This window comes from Watersipora subatra, chromosome 1 (assembly GCF_963576615.1).
Source record: "Watersipora subatra chromosome 1, tzWatSuba1.1, whole genome shotgun sequence".
Taxonomy (NCBI): domain Eukaryota; kingdom Metazoa; phylum Bryozoa; class Gymnolaemata; order Cheilostomatida; family Watersiporidae; genus Watersipora; species Watersipora subatra.
Window position 1 is genome coordinate 73601955 of NC_088708.1, and position 25643 is coordinate 73627597.

General features: G+C 37.7%; 1 protein-coding gene across 1 annotated transcript; it reads right to left on the reverse strand.

Annotated features, from left to right (window-relative positions):
* Positions 1 to 161: 161 nt before the first annotated feature.
* LOC137385955 (dystrophin-like) lies at positions 162 to 24646 on the reverse strand. The gene is made up of 13 exons (XM_068072583.1): positions 24490 to 24646; positions 22227 to 22350; positions 19315 to 19376; positions 18798 to 18872; positions 17853 to 18051; positions 10262 to 10347; positions 9835 to 9959; positions 7225 to 7333; positions 6623 to 6789; positions 5538 to 5647; positions 2814 to 2969; positions 408 to 1018; positions 162 to 301 (listed from the first exon to the last, which is right to left on the reverse strand). The coding sequence occupies exons 2-13, from the start codon at positions 22277 to 22279 to the stop codon at positions 225 to 227; spliced, it is 1830 nt and encodes a 609-aa protein (XP_067928684.1). The 5' UTR covers positions 22280 to 22350; positions 24490 to 24646; the 3' UTR covers positions 162 to 224.
* Positions 24647 to 25643: the final 997 nt, after the last annotated feature.

Here is a 25643-nt window from a genome sequence, read left to right on the forward strand (position 1 = left end):
GAGCCAGTTATATTTCACTTTCAACTAAATAAAATGAAGGTAATATACTCCTATATCACTTTGCTTGTAGATCTGTAATTAGGATACGATAACACAAATAAAAAATTTGTAATATATTATTTATACATATCTTGTACTTATGGTGTAACAAATTGAGAAATATCAACAAGCACCGTGAATATTTGAAACAAATGATCGTAGTCATAATTGAGCTTTTTAGTCTTTCAGACTTGGTATGCCCGTATCACAACTGGTGAGTGACATTGCAGCGTTCTTCTCTCCGTTGTTTCAATACCAGCATCTACAGTACAATAGACCAATAGACATACGAATACCTGCAGCACTAGAGACATGTTATTGCATGCAGCAATCAGCCATGATAGGGTATTAAACTTCACAAAGCTCACCATAGTCCTCCCCTAGAATACTCTGCTTCCTAGCTGTTGGTAAATTAGCGTAAATGATTGCCTCCTGACGACTTTTACAGCCTTTGGTAGCATGTCGGTTGTAGTCAAAGGTTCTGGCAACGACAGGCTCGTGTCTAGTGTATCTTTTGTAACTATCATAGCTAGGAAGACTGGGCTGCCCTGGTACAGTATAGGTGTCTCTGTTGTCATGTGTGGCAAATTGTGATACACTGGAGTCTGACTCAGAGTTTACAACAATCCCTTCATCTTCGGAATACCCATTACTATAATACGACCTGGTAGCACTGCGTGTTGTGTTAACAGGGGTATTGGGGTACGTGGACTCACATCGATAAGGCACTGCTTTTCTCGTGGAGCCATAAAACTGCAACTCGGAGGTATTGCTAGGATTTTTGAGCACCTTGGTGGAGGGTGGATAAGGCTCTTGGTTTCTGTTGTGTTTAATCCAAGCTGAAGAATGAGAATATAGTCGGATGTCCCGTTGGGTTGGATGGTCATAGAGATAATCTGATTCGTGTGATGGGTTTGCATATTCAGATGACTGTGTGTTGGAGATTCTTTTGCTTCGTCTGGGCAAGCTATGCGAGTATCTACAACAGGGTTATACAGTACAACATAGGCTCTGAGAGTGACTACAGCACAGTTATACAATACAACACAGGCTCTATAACAGGATTATACAGTAAAACAAGCAATGTAACTACATCAGGGTTATAAAGTTTTATATTGAGCCTTTTATTGGCCATTCAATTTACGTGAGAGCATCACGTGACGAAACAATAACCAAATGTAATGACTACGTCAGAGAAATAAACTGATTTCAATCTACAGCGGTTTCATGATGGCGGCGATTAACTGTTCGTTTTTGAGCTTTTAAGAACTTGTAATCACATTTCCACATATTTTGCACCTACAACACAGCAGTGTAAAACATGGTGAATCTTTTGATACCAAATAACTGTAATATGAATTTTGTTGCAAGCCAACCTTTAACATATAACATTTTCCATTCTAATTTGCAAACTGCATTTCATAAAAAAGTGTTTTATGTAGTTGAAATAAATTGAAAGAAAAAAACAACTCAAAGTTTTCCAACTTTGTCAAACAACTGTAACTTTCAAAACTTCATATCATGAGAAAAATGTTTTGTGCAGGTCAAATAAATTTAAAAAATATAAAACAACTATGAAAGGGTTTAGATGTAAATGTAAAATAATTAGCAAGTAATAGCTAAATTAAGTCTGTTCTGCTACGATTACAATAAAAGATGATTCGGTAATGATACAATTAATACGAACTGAGAAAACAAAATAAAAAGTCCTGAATATATTGAATTAATAATAACAATTCTTGCATAGAAGTGTGTGTGTATAAAAAAAGGTTAAGCCTACTGTTCCACCAGAAGCCATCTATCAAAACATTGAATACGACGATACTGATACCTCTCGATAGTGGTGCGAATGCAAAAATGTAAAAATGAGGTATCATACTGTATTTGTCTGACCGAACGGAGAGAGAATGTCGAGGTTCTTCCTACGGAGATAATACAATTGTCAGCGTGAAAAAAATTGGCCTTGACCGCGATATCGCAATTGAACCTTACGAAAACCGAAAATAGAAGTTCAAGAAAAGTTATCATAACGGATAACGCTGAACTTGCCATGGTGAGCAACGTATATCTTTTAATAACGTATATAATCAGTACACAAATCGCCAAATTTTACGATGGAGATAAATTATTGTTGATATCGTGGAGCGGAACAAATCGAAGACGCATCGTGTTGCATATACTTCAATCCAAAATATTTCTTAACAGGGGCATCGTAACGCGTGGGCGTAATGCTAAAATAATAGCTATAGCTGGACGCACCTACACACATACGACCAACTTTGAGATATATATATAGATACAAGTTCTGCGAGTAATTATACTGCAGATATACAGTACAACTCATAGAAAACTACTACCTCTACTACTACGCACCTACTACCTCTCCAGGTTAAAAGACATGTACATAGCTATACCTTATCTTTACCATTTATATTCTTTGAATCTAAATTTAGTTGCTCAAGGCCATTTTTAAGCATCTTGCTGTGCCATACTTATGCACAAAACTAAAATTTCAAGATAAACAAAATCAACACATCAATGCATGTGCTGAGTAACCAGTGTGAAAGAGGTGACTCCAAGGTTGTAAAAACTCGTCCCGTCTCTAACTCTACAATTAATTATTTAACCATATGTTATTCTGATGGAGACCTGGTTTGCAAAAAAATGCACTCTTGGGGTTTCATGAAGTGACCGTAATATTTATCTCAGGCCGTTTGTCCTTTTACAATTGATTGTATGACACTTAGTGTTTCAGGCGACAATGCGACTCTTACTTATCAGAATATTGATGGTTTCTTTCAAAGGTCTTTGGTTGTTTAGTTAAAGTAGTTTCATTGTCCTCCTCTGTGTCTGTGGGTGGATGGTCTTTCTTGTGCTCACCAGCAGGACTAACCAGTCTGGGATCATGCCACACAGTAGCTGGCTGTCTCCTAAAAAGACAGGTCCATGCTTATACACTATAGGGTAGTGTTGAAAAAGGGTGAATACTAGACAACTCCAAGCCAATGTTAGTATACTAAATTTCATGAATTCCATTTATAACCATAAAAGATAAGTCCAACACTGGCAGAAGCAAGTTTCACTGCATAAACAAATGTAAAAAGTCAGTCACCATGGAAAAGGATCTTTACCTAGTCACAGCAGTTGGCATATGTGATACTATTAGGATGTACACATTAGAATACACACATTTTATTGTCACAAAAATGTCATGGAATATGCTAAAAAGCCAAAATCAGCTTGAATGCTCATACACAGCGAGAAAAAAAAACAGGTAACTTTGGAGTTGTCTGATGGTCTTAATAAATTTTAGTATGCTGATCTGAGTGACCGTTAATCAAAGAATATCTAACCAGATATTGGCTAATGTTCAGGACCATTCAGTTATAAATATTTTCGCTCAGCTGTCTGAGGATTGCTTAACAACACAAGCCGCATGTGCCAGTTGCAATGTCATTTATTTATTACAGCGAAACAACACAGCATCTAAGCTACCTACCGTAAAACTTTTATTTGAACGACGTGGCGCTCTATTTTTCAACACTTCTCCTAGAGTGGCGTTTTATTAGAGGTGACATGCAAATAAAAGGTGGTGTTGTATTTTTCAAATAGCTTGTCAGAATTTTGGAAAGAAAAATTTAACCCTTTTACGGGCGAAGCGAATGATGCCTATATTTTGCCCTCTCACTTGGGGAGAGCAACATTAACCTTTTTTGCTTACCTCCAGCTTGTCGTAGATCCCTAAATAAATATGCATTGGGAAGCTGAAACATATCTCTACCAATTCCTATCTATTGCTTGCAATTAACCTACTATGATCATATAGCCTGCGTTGCAATTTGTTGGAGTTTTCAATTTTTTATTTCATACTAAATTTGAAGGCATATTTTTATTTTTTATTTTATAACTATACTTGACAATTTTGTATAAAATCTCAATGCACTCATACAACTCATGCGCTCATGTTTACTACAGTTTGAAGCCAAAACTGGCTTTTGATGTGCGATAGGAAAGGAGTTATGAGCATCAATCCATTGTAAGCCGAGTTTAGATTCCCGCAATGAAGCTATCAAATAATACGCTATAAATCTGCACATTTATAAGGTATATAATAATAATCTATCAAATGCTGTAAATATATTCAAGAACAAGTGACATAACCAAACCATATTTAAAAAAACATGCAGAAACAGAAATTAACATTTTTGAAACAAAAATATTTGCATTGTTTGCTCGGATAGTTGCATTCTGATTGTTGCTTTCAATTGGAACCATTTCATCTTCGGCTGTTCAATAATTTCCTCAGTGGCTTCTGACCTCAACTCTTCTTCTGAACTTCTGAACTAGTTGATATAGTGTCCAATCAATTTTTAGCAAAGCAAAATTTTTTATGTTGTCACTTAGAAAACTATTCTTTACTCAAATAAAGAGAAACCATGTGTAGTCTTGCACATGCGTGCTCGGCAGAAGTTTAAGCCTCAAAAGAGTGAAACAGGTTCCATCGTAATTGCTAAATGTTTTTTCATAATACATCGAAGTATCAAAACTGCCTTAAACAAGGAACTACTATTAGCCTGATACAGTTATTAATTATTTTTATGGTGTTTCTTTCAAAGTTTTAATGAAAAAACCATAAAGCTTTTGAGTTAAAAATCGGACTTCGATACTAGCAGAAACGACAAAAGAATTAATTGTTATTGATGTAACCGAGTAATTATTAGTGTGATTTTGTGGACACTTTTTCTACTGATCACTTGCTATAATGGGTTCATGAAGATCAAAGAATGTCAAAGTGGCGGTCAAATAAAAGTGACGCTTAATTAGAGGCTGACGATGTGTTTTTCAACCCTTCTCCTATGGTGGCGGGCAAATAGCGGTAGCATTCAAATACAGCTTTTACAGCAAATAAATTTCTCGACTTTGCGGCAGTTGAAAATGAATAAGGCTTCAATTGATGACAATAGTTGTCACCTAGTCTACCACCTAATGGCCCTAGACACAGATGACAGTAGTTGTCACCTAGTCTACCACCTACTGGCCCTAAACACAGATCACAATAGTTGTCACCTAGTCTACCACCTAATGGCCCTAAACACAGATAATAGTAGTTGTCACCTAGTCTACCACCTACCGGCCCTAAACACAGATCACAATAGTTGTCACCTAGTCTACTACCTAATGGCCCTAAACACAGATAATAGTAGTTGTCACCTAGTCTACCACCTACCGGCCCTAAACACAGATCACAATAGTTGTCACCTAGTCTACCACCTACTGGCCCTAAACACAGATAATAGTGGTTGTCACCTAGTCTACCACCTAATGACCTTAAACAAAGATAATAGTAGTTGTCACCTAGTCTACCACCTAATGACCTTACACAAAGATAATAGTAGTTGTCACCTAGTCTATCACCTAATGGTCCTAGGCAATGATGTATGAATCCATCCATTGGTTGAGTTGGAGCTTAGCCTGAGTCAGGAAGAACTAGAACAAACCTGGCGGTAAGGTCAAATTGTCGCTCCCCATTTTTTAACTTCTTGGACTTCTTTTTGATGTTATTGCGAACTTTTGCAAGGAAAGCATTTACATCTTGTATTCTTTTGCTCTGCGAGTACAGATAGAGCATGTATAGTATAGAGAAGTAAGTGACTATTCAGAGCATGAATTTTACTGAGAGACAAGCACTTGAATCCCACAATTGGGTCAGCAATAAAACAACTGGTTCTACTATCTGATTCATGCTGAAAGATTCATCTGACCTAATGACATTTCTGATCTTCAACCTGACAAGAAAAACAGCCGCTTTCCTACAACTTTGACAACTGTTCCACTCGCTCGCTATAAAATAATCTTTTATTCATCTATTTAACTGATTATATTCTCGTACACAGACATTTACAAGATTATCGATATGACAAATCAAGGCAATAAAAGCAGATGGAGAGTGACAGCGAGTGCCAGTTGGCAATCTGATTACTGGTACTTGAGACCATTAATAGCGTTCATCTAGCAAGCTTGCCACGTCACTTATACACCATGTTATAAAACTTTGATCCTCTAATATTGAAACTGTCAAGTAAAGAAATTATATATGTGGTAATTAAAGTGCTTTATAAAAGGTAACTTTCTACTGGTATCAAACTCCAAGCCTTCACTTTGTTAGACGGACAATACTACTTTCGCCGCTCGGCCACATTCCAATGCTGAAAAATAATTTTTGTATCATAAGAGCGATGTTCCGTGACATTAGCAAATTCTTGCATTAAGAAGGGTTACGAAAGAAGACTCGCCATGGCTTATTTAATGTACAGGAGCCACTTCAAGTAATGCCATACTCAATTGGCATATTCTAAGAACTTCCACTTTTGTATAAATGTGCCACAATCTTTCTGATTAGAAAACCAAGAAATCGTCTTCACGTGCTTAAGGACGATTGTACTCGATGAACGCATTCATGGATTTTGTCGTTATACAATTTGCATTGAAAATGAAAGAAACCTTGAAGATCGCCGGATTTAATGCTAGCTCAGTATACAGTACACGGTATACAGTACACGGTATACAGTATAAGTCCACTCACCGGCATGCAATACTCCTCCACAGAGTGAGACTTGTCGTGTTTGCCATACGCTGGGATACGCGTGAAGCACTGGAAGCACATGTCCACATTGAAGCACTGGAGACACCTGTACCTGAGGCCAACTATTCGTGAGTTCTTACATAGATAGCATTTGGTAGAGTGCACCACTGCAATGTAAAGCATCAGTTCAGACAACAGGGTCTCGGTAAACGTAACTGTAAGCCAAAGGACTGACCCCATCTCTGAACCGACTATGGCTTCTAGTGTTTTGTCCTTCATGCAGATCAAATCAAAGCTGATGAAAAATGGATTTAACTACAAGAATAGTGTGTAGCCCTAAAGCAGGTTCTTTTTAGCAAGAACACGAGGACTATAAGGCGCTGGTACCCACCACAAGGTCATCAAAATTGCTTTCATCACTCTGTGTAGTTTGTGTGAAGCCTTGAAAAATTTCATATATGGTAGTCAACAATAAATTCTTGCAACCTTAGCCTGTGTACCAAACATGATTGAAGGCCCTTAACGGCCTTGTACTAACAGCCCATTCATTAAAAAAATAATCCCTGTTAGAACCTTTGTGTGATATACGGAGAGATACATACCAGAGATAGCGGCATGTATTCGGTGAAGGGTACACAACCAGACGAGGAACTTTGGTTCAGATAATAGCCACTTGACAAACATATCATTGGTCATGGTCGTACCGTTGCCCTGCAAGCAGAGGAGGAACATTAGTGAATCAGTTCTTCCCTGGTACTGAATATGTGAAGGAACGACTGTGTTAAGAAGCTTCTATGTCAATATCCCTTGACTAATAACAACCTGTACTTACCATGTCTATGTTAATAAATAACTAGACTACTTCATAATCGTAATAAGAATATTAACTAGGCTTTTAATAAAGTTTGCTGCTAAATGATGTGATTCGTTCAAATAGACAAATTTTAAACAAAAGAATACGCTAAGCAATCTACATGCCAAGTTTTTCGCTACGTCTGTGTAAGAAACCTGGTATGAAAGTCAAATATTGCTTCCTTTTCATTGAGTTTCTATAGAAATAATAGTTGTGAAATACCAGGTTATACCAGGATCACAACGGTTATACAAAATTCATCTTAGGCCGAAACATTTAACATGATAAATTCAGGAGAATGCTTCATTATCAAAGTAACAGATCCCATAAAACAACCATCTATTAGTAGTACATAGACAATAGATAAACAACCATCTATTTGTAGTACATAGACAATAGATAAACAACCATCTATTTGTAGTACATAGACAATAGATAAACAACCATCTATTAGTAGTACATAGACAATAGATAAACAACCATCTATTAGTAGTACATAGACAATAGATAAACAACCATCTATTTGTAGTACATAGACAATAGATAAACAACCATCTATTAGTAGTACATAGACAATGGATAAACAACCATCTATTTGTAGTACATAGACAATAGATAAACAACCATCTATTAGTAGTACATAGACAATAGATAAACAACCATCTATTTGTAGTACATAGACACGGCTTGGCATTTCGTATATTTAATTACTCTAATTTCAAAATTATGCGAATGATTAAAATTTATGGAACTGCTAGCCGATGTCATTTGATTTAAACTGCATTATCCTGATATCAGATGCAACAGAAATGTGGCGCTTCTGAGAAAACTTATGTCGGCGTTCTGCTTGCTTGAATTTATTTTTTCCTAGTGTAGGGGCATATCCACATGACATGTTAACATGTGCTAGTGTAGGGCATATCCACATGACATGCTAAGGTACAGCATACCTACATGACATGTTAACATGTGCTAGTGTAGGGCATACCCACACAACATGCTAAGGTATAGCATACCTACATGACATGTTAACATGTGCTAGTGTAGGGCATATCCACACAACATGCTAAGGTACAGCATACCTACATGACATGTTAACATGTGCTAGTGTAGGGCATATCCACACAAAATGCTAAGGTACAGCATACCTACATGACATGTTAACATGTGCTAGTGTAGGACATATACACATAACATGCTAAGATATGGCATACTCTCTTGACATGTTTACATATGGTAGAGTCGGGCATGTTCATATGGCAGCAGACGCTCACATAGGCTAATAACTTGTAACCTGCTGCTGATATGTTCAGTTTTATAGCAAGTATAGTGGTTAGCTATAACAAGTTCTGTAACATTTCACTAGACTCTAAACATAAGAAAAGCTCTAAGCTGAACTGCATTGAAGCATACACAAGGCATTTGGTGACTAATTGTAGTGACCACAATGCTTCACAGGAACAGAGTAGACACATGCAGAGCTTGTCAGACAGGCTTTGCAACTTTTGCACCATGATTCAGCGTCCATTATGCTCAGACTATAAACACTAATCCCATAATTAAAAGGTTATCGACAAACTTATTTTTTTCTGTGATTGGCATGATGAGCAAGTCGAGCGGTAAAACTTTCAACTATTGATCAAAAATTAGACAGTTGCTAGAGGTTTTTTTAAAGAAAGGAATACAGCTTGCATGTAGGGGACAAACAACTGAGTAGGCGATCTGGTAGGACTAACTTCATGCTGTTCTCTTCTATGTTCCCTTCCATTCAGTTTACTGACTGACAAATATCAGATAATGCCCGACAAATATATGATAATCACTCTATAAGACTATATAGAACACTCTCCCCCACCCCCTACCAACCCTTCCCACCCCCTACCAACCCTTTCCACCCCCTACCAACCCTTCCCACCCCCTACCAACCCTTCCCACCCCCTACCAACCCTTCCCACCCCCTACCAACCCTTCCCACCCCCTACCAACCCTTCCCACCCCCTACCAACCCTTCCCACCCCCTACCAACCCTTCCCACCCCCTACCAACCCTTCCCACCCCCTACCAACCCTTCCCATCCCCTACCAACCCTTCCTCAACCCCTACCAACCGAGCTCAGTTTACACTAGTGTCTATTTTTAAATCAAGTCAAATTAAAAACAAATCGTAGCTAGACTTCTAACCAGACAAATTGTTTATTATACAAACAATTCCAAGTTAATGAAATACGACACAATGTATAGAGACTGTCAGATTAGTCCATGATTAACTATCAATATGCATCTCCTAGACAATAAAATATTTTTAAAATAGAGAGTGCATGACAGGAAAGTACGGTAGACTCCATAAGAACAAGTCATACCTCATAAGCATTCTTATATGCTTTATCTTCCTTCAGCTTAGCCAGGACAGTGAAAACTGTTTTCTTGAGGTGGCTGATGTCCTGCGCCCCTACCAAGTTGTGCTGGCTCAGACATTGGAATAAAACTAAAACATGTACAACAAATATAGCAGCTAAATATGTTGTCAGGACGAAGTGACTCCAAGTCATGTGAAGAGTTGAGGAGAAATGTGCTCTGAAGTAGCAGACTTACTAAATGTGCCCTCAAGTAGCAAACTCACTAAATGTGCCCTAAAGTAGCAGACTTACTAAATGTGCCCTCAAGAGGCAAACTCACTAAATGTGCCCTCAAGTAGCAAACTTACTAGACGTGCCCTGAAGTAGCAAACTTACTAGATGTGCTCAAAGTAGCGAACTAGCTAAATGTGCTCTGAAGTAGCAAACCTACATGAGTATTTGTTGATGAGGATATCAGAGGAAAGGACGGTTAGAAGGATAAGCAGACTCAATGTATTCACTGTGCCTCTTCTCTTTCTACAAACACAATGATAGGTGGTGAGTGGTAAGCTAGACAGTCTCCTCCAGACATCACTATTTATAGGCTAAAAACCAGTATTGTGGAAAGCAAGACAAAAAGACTGTCATGTTGAACAAGGGTTTGACAAATGCTAGTCCGTATCTTCAGGTGATGTTGAATGTTATTATAAACACGGGCTAGCCTTTACATGAACGCGAAGGCAGAGATAAGGATGCCAGAGATCGGAGTCTATAGCGTTGTTATAGTAGCTGATATATGGTCTGTTCATGGTCAGGTAGATTGGAGCGAGCTAGGTCGGCAGAAAGATTTCAAAAGCGGCAGAAAGATTTCAAAAGCGGTCATCTGGTTCTGCTTCGAGCAAGCCGTTTATAGGCTGCTCCATATGAGAAACAATGGTTAATTAGTTTCCAAGACAGTTTATCAACTCAAGCGTGGTATTTGAAAATGATTAAAAGATCAAATCGATAATAGCAGAAAATGTTAAACTATCAATGCTATGACATTATGATAGAAAACAGGATAAGGAGTAACAACCCGCAATGCTCAGACCTTACAAAAATAACTCTATGTCATCCACAGTGCTCAAAAAATATATACCGTAAAACCTCTATTTGAACGCCACTAAGGGGAAAATAGTTGAAAAATAGAGCATTTAATTGAACGCCACTTCTATTTGACATTTTTGATCTTTACGAACTCATAATAGCAAGTGATCAGTAGAAGTGCCCATAAGACCGTACTAATAATGACTCGATTACATGTACATCAATAACAATTAATTTGTTGTTTCTGTTCATATTGAAGTCCATTGTTCAACTCCAAGTCTTTACGAATTTTCGTTAAAATTTCGAATGCAACGCCACAGAAATAATTAGTAATTGTATCAGACTAATAGTGGTTTCTCTTTAACGCAGTCTTAATACTTTGATGTATGTGAAAAAATTTTTCGCGTTTACGATGGAATGTGTTACTACGTATTTTGAGGCGAAAATTTTGAGAGTATTTTGATTACAGCTTCTCTTTATTTATCCACGCAAGTGTATAATGAAGTGCATCGCGTAAAAGTTTTGCTCTGCTAAATGGTTGTTTAAATACTAATATCGACTAGCTCAGCTGTGCAGAAAAGGAGTTGAGGTCAGAAAACACCGGGGAAGGTATTGAACAGCCAGAAGAGTATGGAATGGAAACAACAATCAGAACGGGCTGAGTAAATGATGGTAATATTTATATTTCAAAAATGGTGATTTTGGTTGTAGAAGGTTAATTTTTGTTTTTAAATGTATTATAAATATGGTTTATTTGTTCTTGAATATATATTTGCACCATTTGATAGATTATTATTATATAATTATAAATTTGCAGATTTATAGCATATTATTTGATAGCATCATTGCGGTAATATGAACTGAGCTTACAACGGATCGATACTCATAACTCCTTTTCTATTGCACATAAAAAGCCAGTTTTGGCAGCAAGCTATAACACACATATCAATGAGTGCAATGAGCTTTTATGCACCCTTGTTAAATATAGTTATAAAAATAAAATGAAAATATGCCTTCAAATTTAGAATGTAATAAAAAACTTGAAAGCTCCAACAAGTTGTAATGCAGGCTATAACACCGAGCAAACGATGCAAATAGTTTTGTTTCAAAAATGTTAATTTTTGTTTCTGCATTTTTTTTTAAATATGGTTTGGTTATGTCACTTGTTCTTGAATATATATTTACAGCATTTAATAGATTATTATTATTATTCAACTTATAAATGTGCCGATTTATAGCGTAATATTCGATAGCTTCATTGCGGTTATCTAAACTCGGCTTACAATGGATTGATGCTCATAAGTCCTTTCCTATCGCACATCAAAAGCCAGTTTTGGCTCCAAACTGTAGTAAACATGAGTGCATGAGTTGCATGAGTGCATTGAAATTTTATACAAAATTGTCAAGAATAGTTATAAAATAAAAATATGCCTTTAAATTTAGATTGAAATACAAAATTGAAAACTCCAACAAATTGCAACACAGGCTATAGGATCATTATAGGTTAATTGCAATTAATAGATATCCACTGGTAGAGACATGTATAAGCTTCCTGTGCATAGTTATTTAGAGATCTATAAGTGGGAGGTAAGTTATCAGATTTCTTTCACTTAAAGGCTTAGTGTCGTTCCGCCCAAAGGAGAGTGTAAAATATAGGCAACTTTCGATTCACGTATGAAAGGGTTAAATTCATCTTCTCAATATTCTCGCAAGATGTTTGAAAAATACAACGCCAACCTTTATTTGAACGCCACCTCTAATAAAGCGCCACTCTAAGGGAAGGGTTAAAAACAGAGCGCCATGGCATTCAAATAAAGGTTTTACGGTACATTACAGGTTCGTGCCTGGTATGATTATACTAATTTATGGCTCAGTCAGAGATCTGCGTGTTGAGGGGGGGGGGTGTTGGGGCCGCTGAACATGCCTTGTAGAAACAGTAACTAATGGTCCGAGTCTACAATAACATTAGAACTGTCTCAACCAAATAATGTTTTCAACACTGAAGTCAGGGCCCGAGAGAATTCGGGAATATTTTTCCACCTGATCCTACGCCGATAAACCCGAATTCGTGGTTTCGCTTTGTTTGTTTGTAGTTTACAAAAATTTGGTTACTTGGTGCGGTATACATTTTCAATGTAATTTCAAAGTTTCCAGTCGATTGTACCGTTAGTTCTTGAGATAATGCCAACATACCGAGGGCACTTCTAACCAACCAAGGAAATGAAAATGGCTGCCGTCAGAATATTAGTTTCTAATGATGTGCTGATTGAAATACTGTAATGAATATAAAAAATAGACAAAGCTAGAAAGCTTCTTCTCAGCAACAAGAACTTTACACTAAAACTTCTGTTTTCAATTAATCAAAACCTATTTACCATATGTCCCCGCATATAAGTCTTGTCACACACAAACCAACCCTAGAAAAACCCTAAAAAAACAGCCCTGAAATCAGGGAAATTATAAGAATTCACATATAAACCGACTGTATAAATCATAGCACGCCGTACATACCTATCGAAGCAAAAGGTTGCAGAAGTAGAGCGGCTCTTGTAGGCTTTTTAGGCTTAGCACAAAAAGTTTTTGATTGGTGAGTAGTTGGATAATTAGCCTCTCTGCTTAATCGAAAGGAAACAATCATCTGTTTGCGTTGAACCAATAGAAAACATGTTTGCATCTCACGCTGACCTTAGTTTTGCTTTGCAAAAACACCTCTTTTATAATTATTTCTTCTTCACGATGATCAGACGCATTACAGCATTACAGCTACCTAGCTTTCACAATGAATCTGATGATTATCAATTAGGCAATGTGACAATGAGCATTTTAACAGTAATAATAATGCCATAACCTATAGTAATAGTTAGAGATGCCCCGATTCTAAATTCACCAGCCGATTCAGATACCGATCCGATATACCGATCCTAATTGAAAAATAATCCGATTCAGATCTTTTGTGTTGCATAGATAGTAGCTCATTTTATTATGCAAATACAAACATAATGCAAAGAAAACATGAATATTATTGTATTTATTTGTTTGCATTTATGGAAAAAAATATATACATATTCACATACTGACATACCGTGCATGTAGTAACAAAACAGTCCATGTTTCTTGTAATTTGTAAATAAAGGTAATTACTGTTAGTGGTACAGTTCTATCTGTGATAACGAAGTCCCTCTTCTATTGTTAAATGAACTGCTGTGCCTGTACAAGTTTAGAGCAAATCAATGTTTCTTTTAAAAACCGTTAGTGATTCAATTATCTCAGTAAGACGTCTCTTTTCTTCCATCATTATCAATGTAGCCAAGCGTCCTGAAGGGGGATTCCCTTGCAACAGATGTTGGAGGACAGGCTACATACCGATACGCCACTGGGATTACCGTTTTTTGTACAATACAAACGATCCATTGTATCGTCAGGATCAAGAGAGTGATAGATAACTTTATGCGTCGACTGTTTAAATTACTTTCGTAATGCTAGTAAATAGAAATATTACACTGTGTTCTTGTTTCCCATTTTTGTTATCTTGTTCGTGATTGCTTGCAATAAAACCTATCGCTGTAATTGGGAAATACCACACTTTTTGTTTACGTTCTGGCTAAAAAGTTTCCTTCGCTGTGTTGATCAGGCTATAGACATGAAATAAATTGTGTGGCAGGCCTGAAATTCATTAAGTAAAAGTAAGAAGCTTACAGCTGATGATTTTTTTATTAGTATAGCAGGCTAAAATACAGTTTTCTGCTAAATGGTTGATCTGTAAAAAGTATCGGAAGGTTCAGATTTTTTAAGAAAAGATCGGCCGATACCGATTCAGATACTTGACACTCATATCGGCACCGATACCGATACCAAAATCGGGGCAACTCTAGTAATAGTAGTAACTCGTCAACTCGGAACAGTCAACTCGGAACATGCTTAACTTGTCAACCTCGCCTAACTTGTCAACCTCGGTAGTATAAAGAGGACAAAAAGTGTCCGAACTCATTCTGCAACACATTTGAGGCCTTTTTATGGCACCAGATAATTTTTATGCTAATTAATTTGGTCAAATGTTATGACAACTTATATGCGGATGTCAAATATATTTGGTTTGCTGAATATTTAATTGTCTCGATAAAAAATTATTTGCTAGCTAAAGAGCTAACGATAATGGTAACCATTATTGTTGTTATGCCTCTACCACTTTTAAGAAGCAGTGTAAGACATTCATTTCCTTTTAAGGGTAGAATCAGACAATTCCTTGGTAAAACCTTTTCAACTATAACAGCGACACTATTAATCCAATTGCATTTTACGTGCGTAAAACGAAAGCGACTATGTGTATGAGGAACCAACCAGACTGTTATTGCTGTCATAGCATACAATTATCAAACAAAACTGCTTCACATAGGTATGCACGCTCTTACCGTGAGAACAAAAGCCGAACAGAACCAGGCTAAATGCAGCAGTTCCATTGCATTTTTTTCAATGAATCTTCACATGCAGCTTTTTCAAGTGCAAGCTATTGCTGCTGTATAAAACAAACTGTAAGCAAAAAGCTACCTGTCGCATGCTTAGTATGGTTCGAGTTGCATTTGTTAAAATTAAGTCAGCACAATGTCATCTCGTTTCCTTTCAATCAGAGTGACATGTCAGACCCTTTGGTTTGGTAACTTTTTTGCGCTCCAAAATCAGCTAATATGCGGGGATATACGGTACTATATTTGTTTTGATTTTTCGTGGAGTTCTACAAGCTTGAAGCTTTAATATGATAATCAGTTTAAAAGGAGTTGTGTTATCCTAAGTACTTTCACAGTTGATTAAAAGCTGTTAATGTGGTCTAGGATTGAGGGACTTGCTTGTGTATGCATGGTTAGGCTTCAAAGGGTTAAACAAAATTGGATTGCTGGTAAGTGTCCATTTAATATTTATGTCAGGATTTATAGCCAGTCCAACATGAGAATGAATAAAAACTCCTACATGGTGAGCAGTGAGAGATTGCTCTTCAAGCCGTAATGCATTAAAACAACCATTAGGCAAAACAATTTTTCTTCATTACAAACCACGGAGCGAGCATATTATAAATTTCACCTGTGGTTTGTTTCTTTTTAGCATAAGCAGCCAGACACTATGATATATATGAATAGCGGATAGGCAAAGATATGAGTTGTTGACTCTGGGATAAACTTCGACCATAAAAGAACCATCTATTCAGTCTGGTTTTATAGGGTTCTGGGACTTTAAAGATAAACCTCAACAAAGCATTGTTTACTTCCACTAAAGTGATGCTCGCAGTGCCATAGAATCTACCCATACCAGAGATCCTAATTGATCAGCGTGATAAGATGAGTGGTCTGGCATTGTAAAACCATTAAAGGCATCATTTTCCTTGATGTGCTGGCAGCGCGGGAGAGATAACAACTTATTGCGCACTGCAACTCACTCAGTAGGTACTGCGCAATGCTGCCAATTATACCAGATTGCTGTTATCAAGACAGCCGCATCTTCATCCAGGCATTTACCTACTACTGGTGCTAAAGGGCTTTAGATCAGCGTTCCATACCACGAGCAGTGATCTCCGGGCTATTATTCGACCAGCGCTTAACACACCAGATGCGGCAGCAGCTGGTTGACGGAGATGCCACAACAAGTGTGTGTAGCGTGTAATATCTGAAGTTCGCTCTAATTTAATAGCATTGCCTCTAGTCAATTACAACTGGATTATTGAAGGCCTGTTTCCAATCTAACAAATTAATGCTACCAATTATAAGGAGTAATTAATAGCGAGGCCACACTGGCTGTTCCAGTGTGTGTAAACAAACATCACATTGTTTATGAACGGGATATCCTCTCCAGACCCTCCCCTCCGTTACCTATTGTAAGCATACTGACTCGTCTCATGTCAGCTTTCTCATTCTAATTTTAGCCATAACTCTTATTAGTAGGCTAAACTTGTCTACAAACTGCTGGGCGTTCATTACTAGTTGTCATGGCGATTAAGTGCTTTCTCTTCAAAGGTATCAACGAATCAGGATAGAATAGCAACATTCATAAACCTAATGAAAAGGGCAACTGCACAATATCCCCTTGAACGTCTAAGAATCTTACTTCTATACTCATTGGATGTTTAGTATATGATGAAAGACTAAATATGTTACCAAAAAAATGTTGATATGTCCATATTTTGTGGGAAATAATCTCTTACAATAAACATTTGTTAATATTAGTTTAGGCTGCCTCGCTGTAACGGGAGTGAAACGCTGTAACGGGAGTGGAACGGTTGAAGGAAAATGAAATTGCTTTTTACCAGCAAAGGCTGTGGTAACAATGTGGCTGCAAGCCAGTTATTAGACCCTAGGGCCTAGAACCAGATGCACTTGACCACATGTTTGGGTTTATACAATCAAACAGCAATCTTTACTATAATAAGTGTCCCTCAGCTGCCCTGTCTAAGCTACGCTAGAGGTTAGGAAAAATATTGCTTACAACAAAATTCGAACTCACAAACCTCGGCTTGGTAGACCGACGCTCTACCACCTGCGCCGATTGGCAACCATATTATAAAGTATTGCCGTACTATGTAACAATTGCGCAGTTAGTTATTATACCTGACAATCTCTCATGGGAAACTGGATTGCCAGGGTACTAATGAGTATAAAACGTCGAAGCGTAACTTTGTATTATAACAAAAGGGAGATAACTTCTCTATAGTAAATAAGTTGAAATGTAGAGTAGAAGTATGAGAGAGAAGAGAGAGGCTTAGTGGAACTCCAAATTCGGTGTTATCAGAGGAAGCAAGGTGATGCAATGAGGTGAGTTCCCGCAAGAGCCACACCAGGGCCACCCAGAAATCAATAGTTCCCAGGGTTTATCTCTCTGCTGATAATGCTGAATATAGCCGAGAACTAGACTGCAGCACCTGAACCTGGTCTAGATTGACATTTCAATTGAGAGGCGTCTCAAGGAAAACATACCCATCAAAGAAGTACAGAAAGCAGCTAGACATGGCTCCAGTCCAGACCATCTTGCTGAGAGATGGACAGCAGTACCCATACAGCCTGTGGACAGCTTCATCAAGTTGTGCCAAGGTCAGATACTCATTCAACTTTATGTCATGTAAAGGAATAATATCTCCGAGGGCGCATTTTATCTTTTCAACATCCAATTTTTCCACTGCAAATAAGGCATGACAAATATACGTTTTTGGCAAACACAAGGTTTGTCCTGCCCTACTTGTCTGACTGGATGTAGGCAACCTAGGTTTGATTGAGTCGACACTCCTTCCTGTTGAGTGGGTAGCGATGGGCATGCCCTGCGTGCGCTATCACCAGTATGTTAATCTGGCTTAATGATAGTTCAAACATTTATTTTCGGTTTTCACCAGAAAATGTGCTAAACTATGCATAACAGAGGTGAGGTATGAACTCAATTAGCCGAGATACTTCAAATTGCGACAGACTAGCCATTGAAGGGGAGGTAGTAAAAATAGCCTACTACACAAAGGGCATGCGTCTGCAGGCCAAAAGTGTCAGCCGTGCCAGCCGATGCAGTAATATTAACATTGTTAAACAGTTGACACAAGAAACACCTGCATGCTCACCATGTATGCCCAGCTTTTCAAAGGACCTAACATACCCTCATAAGTAGTGTAATCCTTTGATGCTATAATACAGTTCCATTCCACAGACTGAGAGTTTCCACTCAATGAGTATGCTACAGAGCATTTGCCTTGGCCACTCACACTCGGTGAAGGTCTTATTGAGAGCAGCAGCAATACTGTAGGCTAAGAGCTTTCATTCAACGCATTATACCCACAGTAAATTTCATAATAAAATCATTTATGTACCAAGACATGAATGTAAAATCTTTAGGCAAGGAAAAAGTAGATGGGTTCAGAACAGTGAGCCAAGTTTTCTTACATTCAAGTTTATTCCTGATATGGAGCATCTTGAGGGCTGTTCTGTACGCAGCGTATATAACATCATTGTAGTCATCTAGCAAAAGAAATCGGTCTGCTATTACAACAACAATAGCCTTAGTACCTAGAAAAGATCAGTGATTGTGTTTAGCCTGTATACAGCCTATAGTACAAACACATAAAGCACAGTAGATGTGACACTTGCATGAATTTATAGAGAATAATGAGAGCCAGCATGCTGTAATCTTTATCATCTCATTACAAAATGAATGATGGTGTTAGTTAAACACATAAAGTAACCATCAGATTTGGATGTCAGCCCTGCTACGCACAGCTGCCTGTCATCAGCAATCAATAAAAGGGACTGCTCTGATCATCAGCATCCTGCCATGAGCAATCATTGTTAGCAGCAGTTATTGGCAGCGGGTACTTAGCAGAACTTACAAATACCGGCAACTAATACCCGTTATCGGCAGCAAACGATTCGCTACAGATTCTCACTGGCAGAAAATACTAACTTGCTTCTGTGAGAATCCTGGCAAAGTAGGGGTGCTCCCACTGGGACTGCAGAGTGTTGTGGCTGCAACCAGGAATTAACAATATTTTAACTCTCAACAACTTTATGATCATATGTCATATTTGACAGATTGAGAAGGTGAAATGAAGAGAGATTTACAAAACTTGTCATCATTACAGTCCAGCCTTGAGATAGAAGGTGATTTGTGAGAGCCGCGCCACGGGACTGCGACAAGGCCAAATATGTGGGTGTAATAAAAATCTTCATCTTCGGCTAGCAAACTGCAAGTGGTCAACAAATCTATCAATTTGTAATGAAGTTGCCAACACGTTAGCCACAAGGAAAAGTGACGTTTCGAGCCAAATGATAGTTATAAAAAACAAGGACATATTACTTTATGAAGTTTATTTGAATTTGATAAAATATACTGAGAACTCGTGTAGCGAAAATAGTGCGGGCAGTTTTTCACAGCCAAATTCATTGTCATTACAGCCACGAGCCAAAAGATGGTTGACTTCAGCATAAACCATAAGGCAGTCATGTCCATAGAAGTAGGCATGATGCCATATGGGTATGAGGTGGGTAAACCGAGAAGGTTAACCAAAGTTGATGATGGAGAGGGTAGTCAGTGGGGCGAAATCTACTTGCCTGTTATTCCAAGAAAAAAAATAGGGTCAAAAACTAGTGAAACAGCAAACAATATTTTGCTGGTTGGTACCAATCTATTCTCTCTTCCCCAACCCTTACAACGGCTCGGTTTTGAGGTTATTTATTTTTAAAGGTTTAATCATAATCAGTTTTTCAGGTTTTGTCTTTAAACCGCAATAAATTGACTCTTTGATTACAGTAAACTAGTATAAATGACCACAATATTAATTACAAGTAGTCTTACATACAGAGCAGATATTGTTCACGAAGTTAAAACATAACGTTATAGGAAAATATTCCTGTCAAGTATGAAATATTTGTAGTTAGTGTATATGTTTCAGCAAATACGTGTGAGTCCGCCAAGAAAAAATCTTAGAAATACAATAGTTGTCTTAGATACCACAGAGTTTGCTCGGTCTGACTCGCCAGGCACGAGTGTATTTTTTCCCAAAAATAGAAAGAGAGCATTCGGAATTAAAGTTTATAGTTAGCTCATAGTTGAAGTTCTAGTAAAGTTCATTAGTTGATGAAAATTAAAAATGAGTTGAGCTTTAGCAAAATGTTGTAGCAGGAGTTTTCAATAGAGCTGTCAGGATCTATGCAACTCTCTATAAGCAATGCATGCCATTCTATGGATATTGCCTGCTATCACTCATAAGATATGTCCACGGAAGTAAATTAAGGCAGAAATGAAAACAAGAATGAACAGTAATAAGAACAGAGGGTACAACTACCTGCCGTCTAAGGCAATGTGGAATGACTATTAGAGTATTTTTGAGAAAGAATTGGCAGTCTGGTCAATCGGGTAGAATTTGACTAGGTACAGACTGGCTCATCACCAGAAGAAAGCATCATATGTGATTCATATCTGTAAAGTGTTGTTTCCATATCGGTCGGTCGGTCGCAAGTACCTACACCCTAAAACCTAAAGGCTGCCAGAGGTCAACTTTCACGAGGAGTCATATTGTCCAGGTGAAGTTATGCTGCACAATGCTGCCGAGATATCGCAGCCGATGAGTCACGCTTATCAATTTGTATCTTCTATTGACAACAGCCATTTGCTAAGTGATCTTGACATTCCGTAACAGGTGAGCAGAAAGTATTTCATGCTGCTGTGTTTTACAGCACAAAATCACTACCAGGGTCCCACAGGGATATGGAAACTGCAGATATGGGAACTGCGAGATTGCCAACAGGGCCTCCTGGCTGATATGGGAACTAGGATTTAGTGAGTCATCTCAGAGCTAGCATGGTAGACAACAAGTAGCTCACAACATTCAAATCTGAGGACAAGTGTTGCTTGTTAGGCAACAGTTGAAGATGGATTAAATTTCCTCTGATAAAACCATTAGATAGACTGACAAGATAATCCCAAAGGTATAATTAGTTTTCTTGTGCACGAAAAATTCTACATCTATGGCATATTAATTTAGTGCATTCCATCATACAATCATGTAGACGTAACCATGCCAGCATCGGTGACATAGCAGCAAGAACTAGTTTTATTGTTTAGAGGGAGACGAGATTGCGGTCACTACGTCACTGATCACACCAGTTCGACACTGCCATCCCTGCTTGGTTCAAAGCCACAAGAGTGTGATAAATCAGTAATTACTCTAGCAGGAGTTAGAGTGCAAGACCTAGCTCTGGGGCAACATCTACCACTCGCCTCCTAGCATCATACCACACCACTGTTCCCACCATTTATGCCTTAAGTCACGACTAAATGACAAGCGATGGAGAGACAGCAGTAGGAGTGGGGTGTTTCAGGCAAGAGGGTACAGCCAAGGGTACTAAAGGAGCACTACTTCACACTAACATTGCAGTCCAATATTACCTAACGCTATGATACCAGATGACAGATTAGACATACGAGCATGGGCACAATCGGCTTAAAAAATAACCAGCAGGGTGCCATGTTTGACTAGTGATGCCGTGTATAGCAATTTCTCAACTCAAATGGATTTGAAGCAAGTAGGTAAGGATTGGATATGTACACCAAGTAGGTAAGGAATGGATATGTATACCAAGTAGGTAAGCAATGTGTGCACGTAAATCAACCTGAATTCCAAAAATAAATAACTTTGCTTTTTGCGAAAAACTTTTTAGATAACAAAACGTTTGGAAAATGTAATTTTAGACTAAAACAGCAGGTGAGAAATGTATTACTACGATTAGGTGGTTTGATTGAATAAATTCAAATAACACAAAATATTTAATATCTGAATAGCACCAATTTGTGGAAACATATAATACGGAGCTTACTTGAGGTAATACGGGCAGCCATTTCTAGAGTAACATCTCTCCCAGTTGCTCATGATGTGTTAGTGAAGGCAGCAGGCTAGAAGCAGCAGATAGGCTGTACCAGCTAGGCAGCAATGCTCATCCCCTAAACAATAAGTACTGCCTTTACTAATGAAGGAACAAAACTTTTTGCAACAGATAGTCACTGGATGTAAGTGATTCAACAAAAATTTTAACCATAAAACCTTTCAATTGGAGGGGTCAATTGTGGAAGAATAAACAAAATAATGGTGTAAATTGAATTCTTGAACTTTTCCCTATAATGCAATGCTGCTTAGAACGCTAGTTAGAAAGATAAAATTAAAGTACAGTGAAACATGGATAACTCGCCCTCGGATATAGCGAACACATGGTTAACTCGAATGGATTTGCTTGGTCCGTTCCCACGCAATGATAAATGGCTCTATATAACTCGAACTCAACACTGTTATAACGAACTGTTTTTTCCCCCAACGGCTACCGAAACGGTTGCTATCGCTTTAGAAAATCCCTTTATTCCAAGCCATAGAGGTAAACCTCAACTTTTCGTAATTCATAAGCGCCGTTATTACCTCCATCGGCAAAATATTTTTGTCAACGACTTTTCTAAAGGTTTGGTGAAATTTGATTTATCCTGCTATACGATTAATAGCACGGGCTAGCCGGGTCACGCGCGCAAGGATTTTCGCCACGCACATACAAAACAAAAACAGCATGTTGTTTTTGTTTTGTATTTGCGTGGCGAAAATCCTTGAGTGCGTGACCCGGCTAGCCCGTGATGAATAGTTTTCCGACGTTGATTCCGTGTTGAATCAACGTCGGAATGTTGAATGTTTAAAACGTCTTAAAGATTGTTGTAAGTAATTAAACGTATACGTTGTCTTAGCTAAAAAAAACTATTCATCGTTTGACCTAAACACAGAATACGTGTGTACATTCAATAAGTATATATTCAAAAAGCGTGAGTGATATACAATGTACCGTAAAACCTCGTAAAACTTTTAATTGAACTGCCTCGGAGTGTTGCTCTTAACAAATCCCAGATAAAGTAAGGTAATCTTTGCTTAAACTTCAAGAAAAATCGGCAAAATTGATCGTGGGTAAAACGCTCAAAAGAAAAAAGATGTCTTTTCTTTTGAGCATTTCAGCAACGATCAAGTTTTGCCAATGTCAATCTAAAAAACGTCCTGGCAATAACATCACCTCAAACAACAAACCAATCTCAAGTGATAGAAAAATTTCTATACTTTTTGATAAAAACGTTTCAAGTTTTACATTAGAAGCATTTAATTTGAAACAAGCCATTTGTGCTTTTGATTTATATTATAGTTTGTATATGTACATGTATCTACTAATAAATAAGTAAATACATGGACTTGTGACAGTGCTCTGATAACTTGAACGCTCTGATAATTCGAACACTTTTGCTCGGTCCCTTGAAGTTTGAGTTATCCGAGTTTCACTGTATGTACATGTAAACATATGAGTGCGTGTTAGCCTATAAGTAATTGAACCCATATAGGGCCTATACAAAAGTACAAATTTAAAAGATTTCACATATGTATGAGTATAATGATCACACTTTTACTTTTCAGCTGAGAACAGCTGCTTGTAGGGAACATGATATCACATAGCAGATTTCAAGGAAATGCAAATAAATATTATCCGTAACAAGTGAACGATATCCTTCCAAGGTGGAACAGAACAAAAGCAGTGAAGGATAATCATGGAAAAATTTACAGACTATATTCCACAATGAATTGACATACCAGTCTATGAGAAAGGTAGTACTGCTATTGTACACGCTATGAATGCCATTGAGGAAAATGTAAAGCAAGAATGTCTGAATAATAAGTAGGTAGAACACGAATAACACAAATAATACAAAGATAACTGGTTCATTGTTTTCATCCTAACCTTATAGAGAGATCAAAAGACAGAAATGCGTATCGAAGGACAAAAGGGAAGAAAAATAGCTACCAAAACTCACCGAATAAAAACAGACCAATAGAACGCTACATCAGCATGATTTAACTACTAGGAGCAGTTAGGTTTCCTTAAAATTAACTAAAAAAATTGTGGGTAGAACGAATCTGTTAATGTCCACCATGCAAACGAGCAAATAGATTTATTTAACAAGGCATGTTACTACGCTTTCACACAATTATTTAAATGTAAAATAACGACTAAATATTCTGAATGTGAATACCTTAACGAAACCATAACGATTTATCACTATACTGACCCAGCCACTGTTAGATGATGTTTCCTAAGACTTAACAACTAACAGCAACACCATGTAGAGACTGGCACAATCGTTACTGTAGCAGCTAGCAAAAATGATGCAGACGTAACAAATACTAAATTCAAATTAGACTTGCAAACCGATCACGCCTTGTTGCTTCAACGTGCACTTGATCTAGTCTGATCGCGTGCCGAGCATGCGTTTGTTTGTGTGATTGTTAGACTTACGTTCTACATTTCAAATATACTCCGAGCTTATGTTAGAACCGTCCCGACCAATCACAACATAGGTGTGTCTTGTGTTAAGACCAGGGGGAGTGGGGGTTATGCATATAGGGAAGACAATTTTTAAATGATTTACTACGCATAAATGATTTCCAATGATATGTATCTTATGTACAGCGCTGGTCGGAGGACGTCCGTGTCACTGATTACGATTGTAACGTGGAATAAGCTAGCAATAGTTTGGCATGCTTTTGTCATAATTAACAATGCTAATATCATTTCATGTCCTTAAAATGAACCGCCATGACTAATAAGCTGTCTTGGGTGGTTCTAGCACTGACCAAAGACTTCTTTTGCCTCAAAGGAATGGTGCGGCCCCGGTGCGGCCAATATATCTGAGAGGAATTCCAGGTGCAAAAGCTGCTGAAAAAAAACTTGTCATGCTGGAGTGCAACGCTTTAATGATGCTATAACTCTATTTTATGTCGACGGAAAGGAGCAATTTAAAACCTGATGACCTTTATTGGACCTCCCATAGGACTAAGTCCCTGATTGCTGCTAGCCAGGCAAGGGTGCTAACCACTACACAATAAGATAGAGCATCACTAAACCTAAGGAGTTCTTATTAAAATAAACAAATATGTTAAATATAATTCATATTATGCTAGTATTGTATGCTTTGCTTTGAAATCTCATCTGTCCTATGTGCTACTAGTTTATATAGATTTTCTTTTCAATTTTACTTAATTTAAAATTTGGTTTCATGGGCTAGGTAATACTTATAAGCAGTAGCTAAAGTTGATGTTAAAACTTTGGTTTCATTTAGCTTATAGAGCACTTGTGCATTTTTTGTAATCAAAAGTATTAGTTAGACTTTCACATATGACAACTCGTTCACTAAATGTTAGACTGTAGTGGAGACAGTGTATA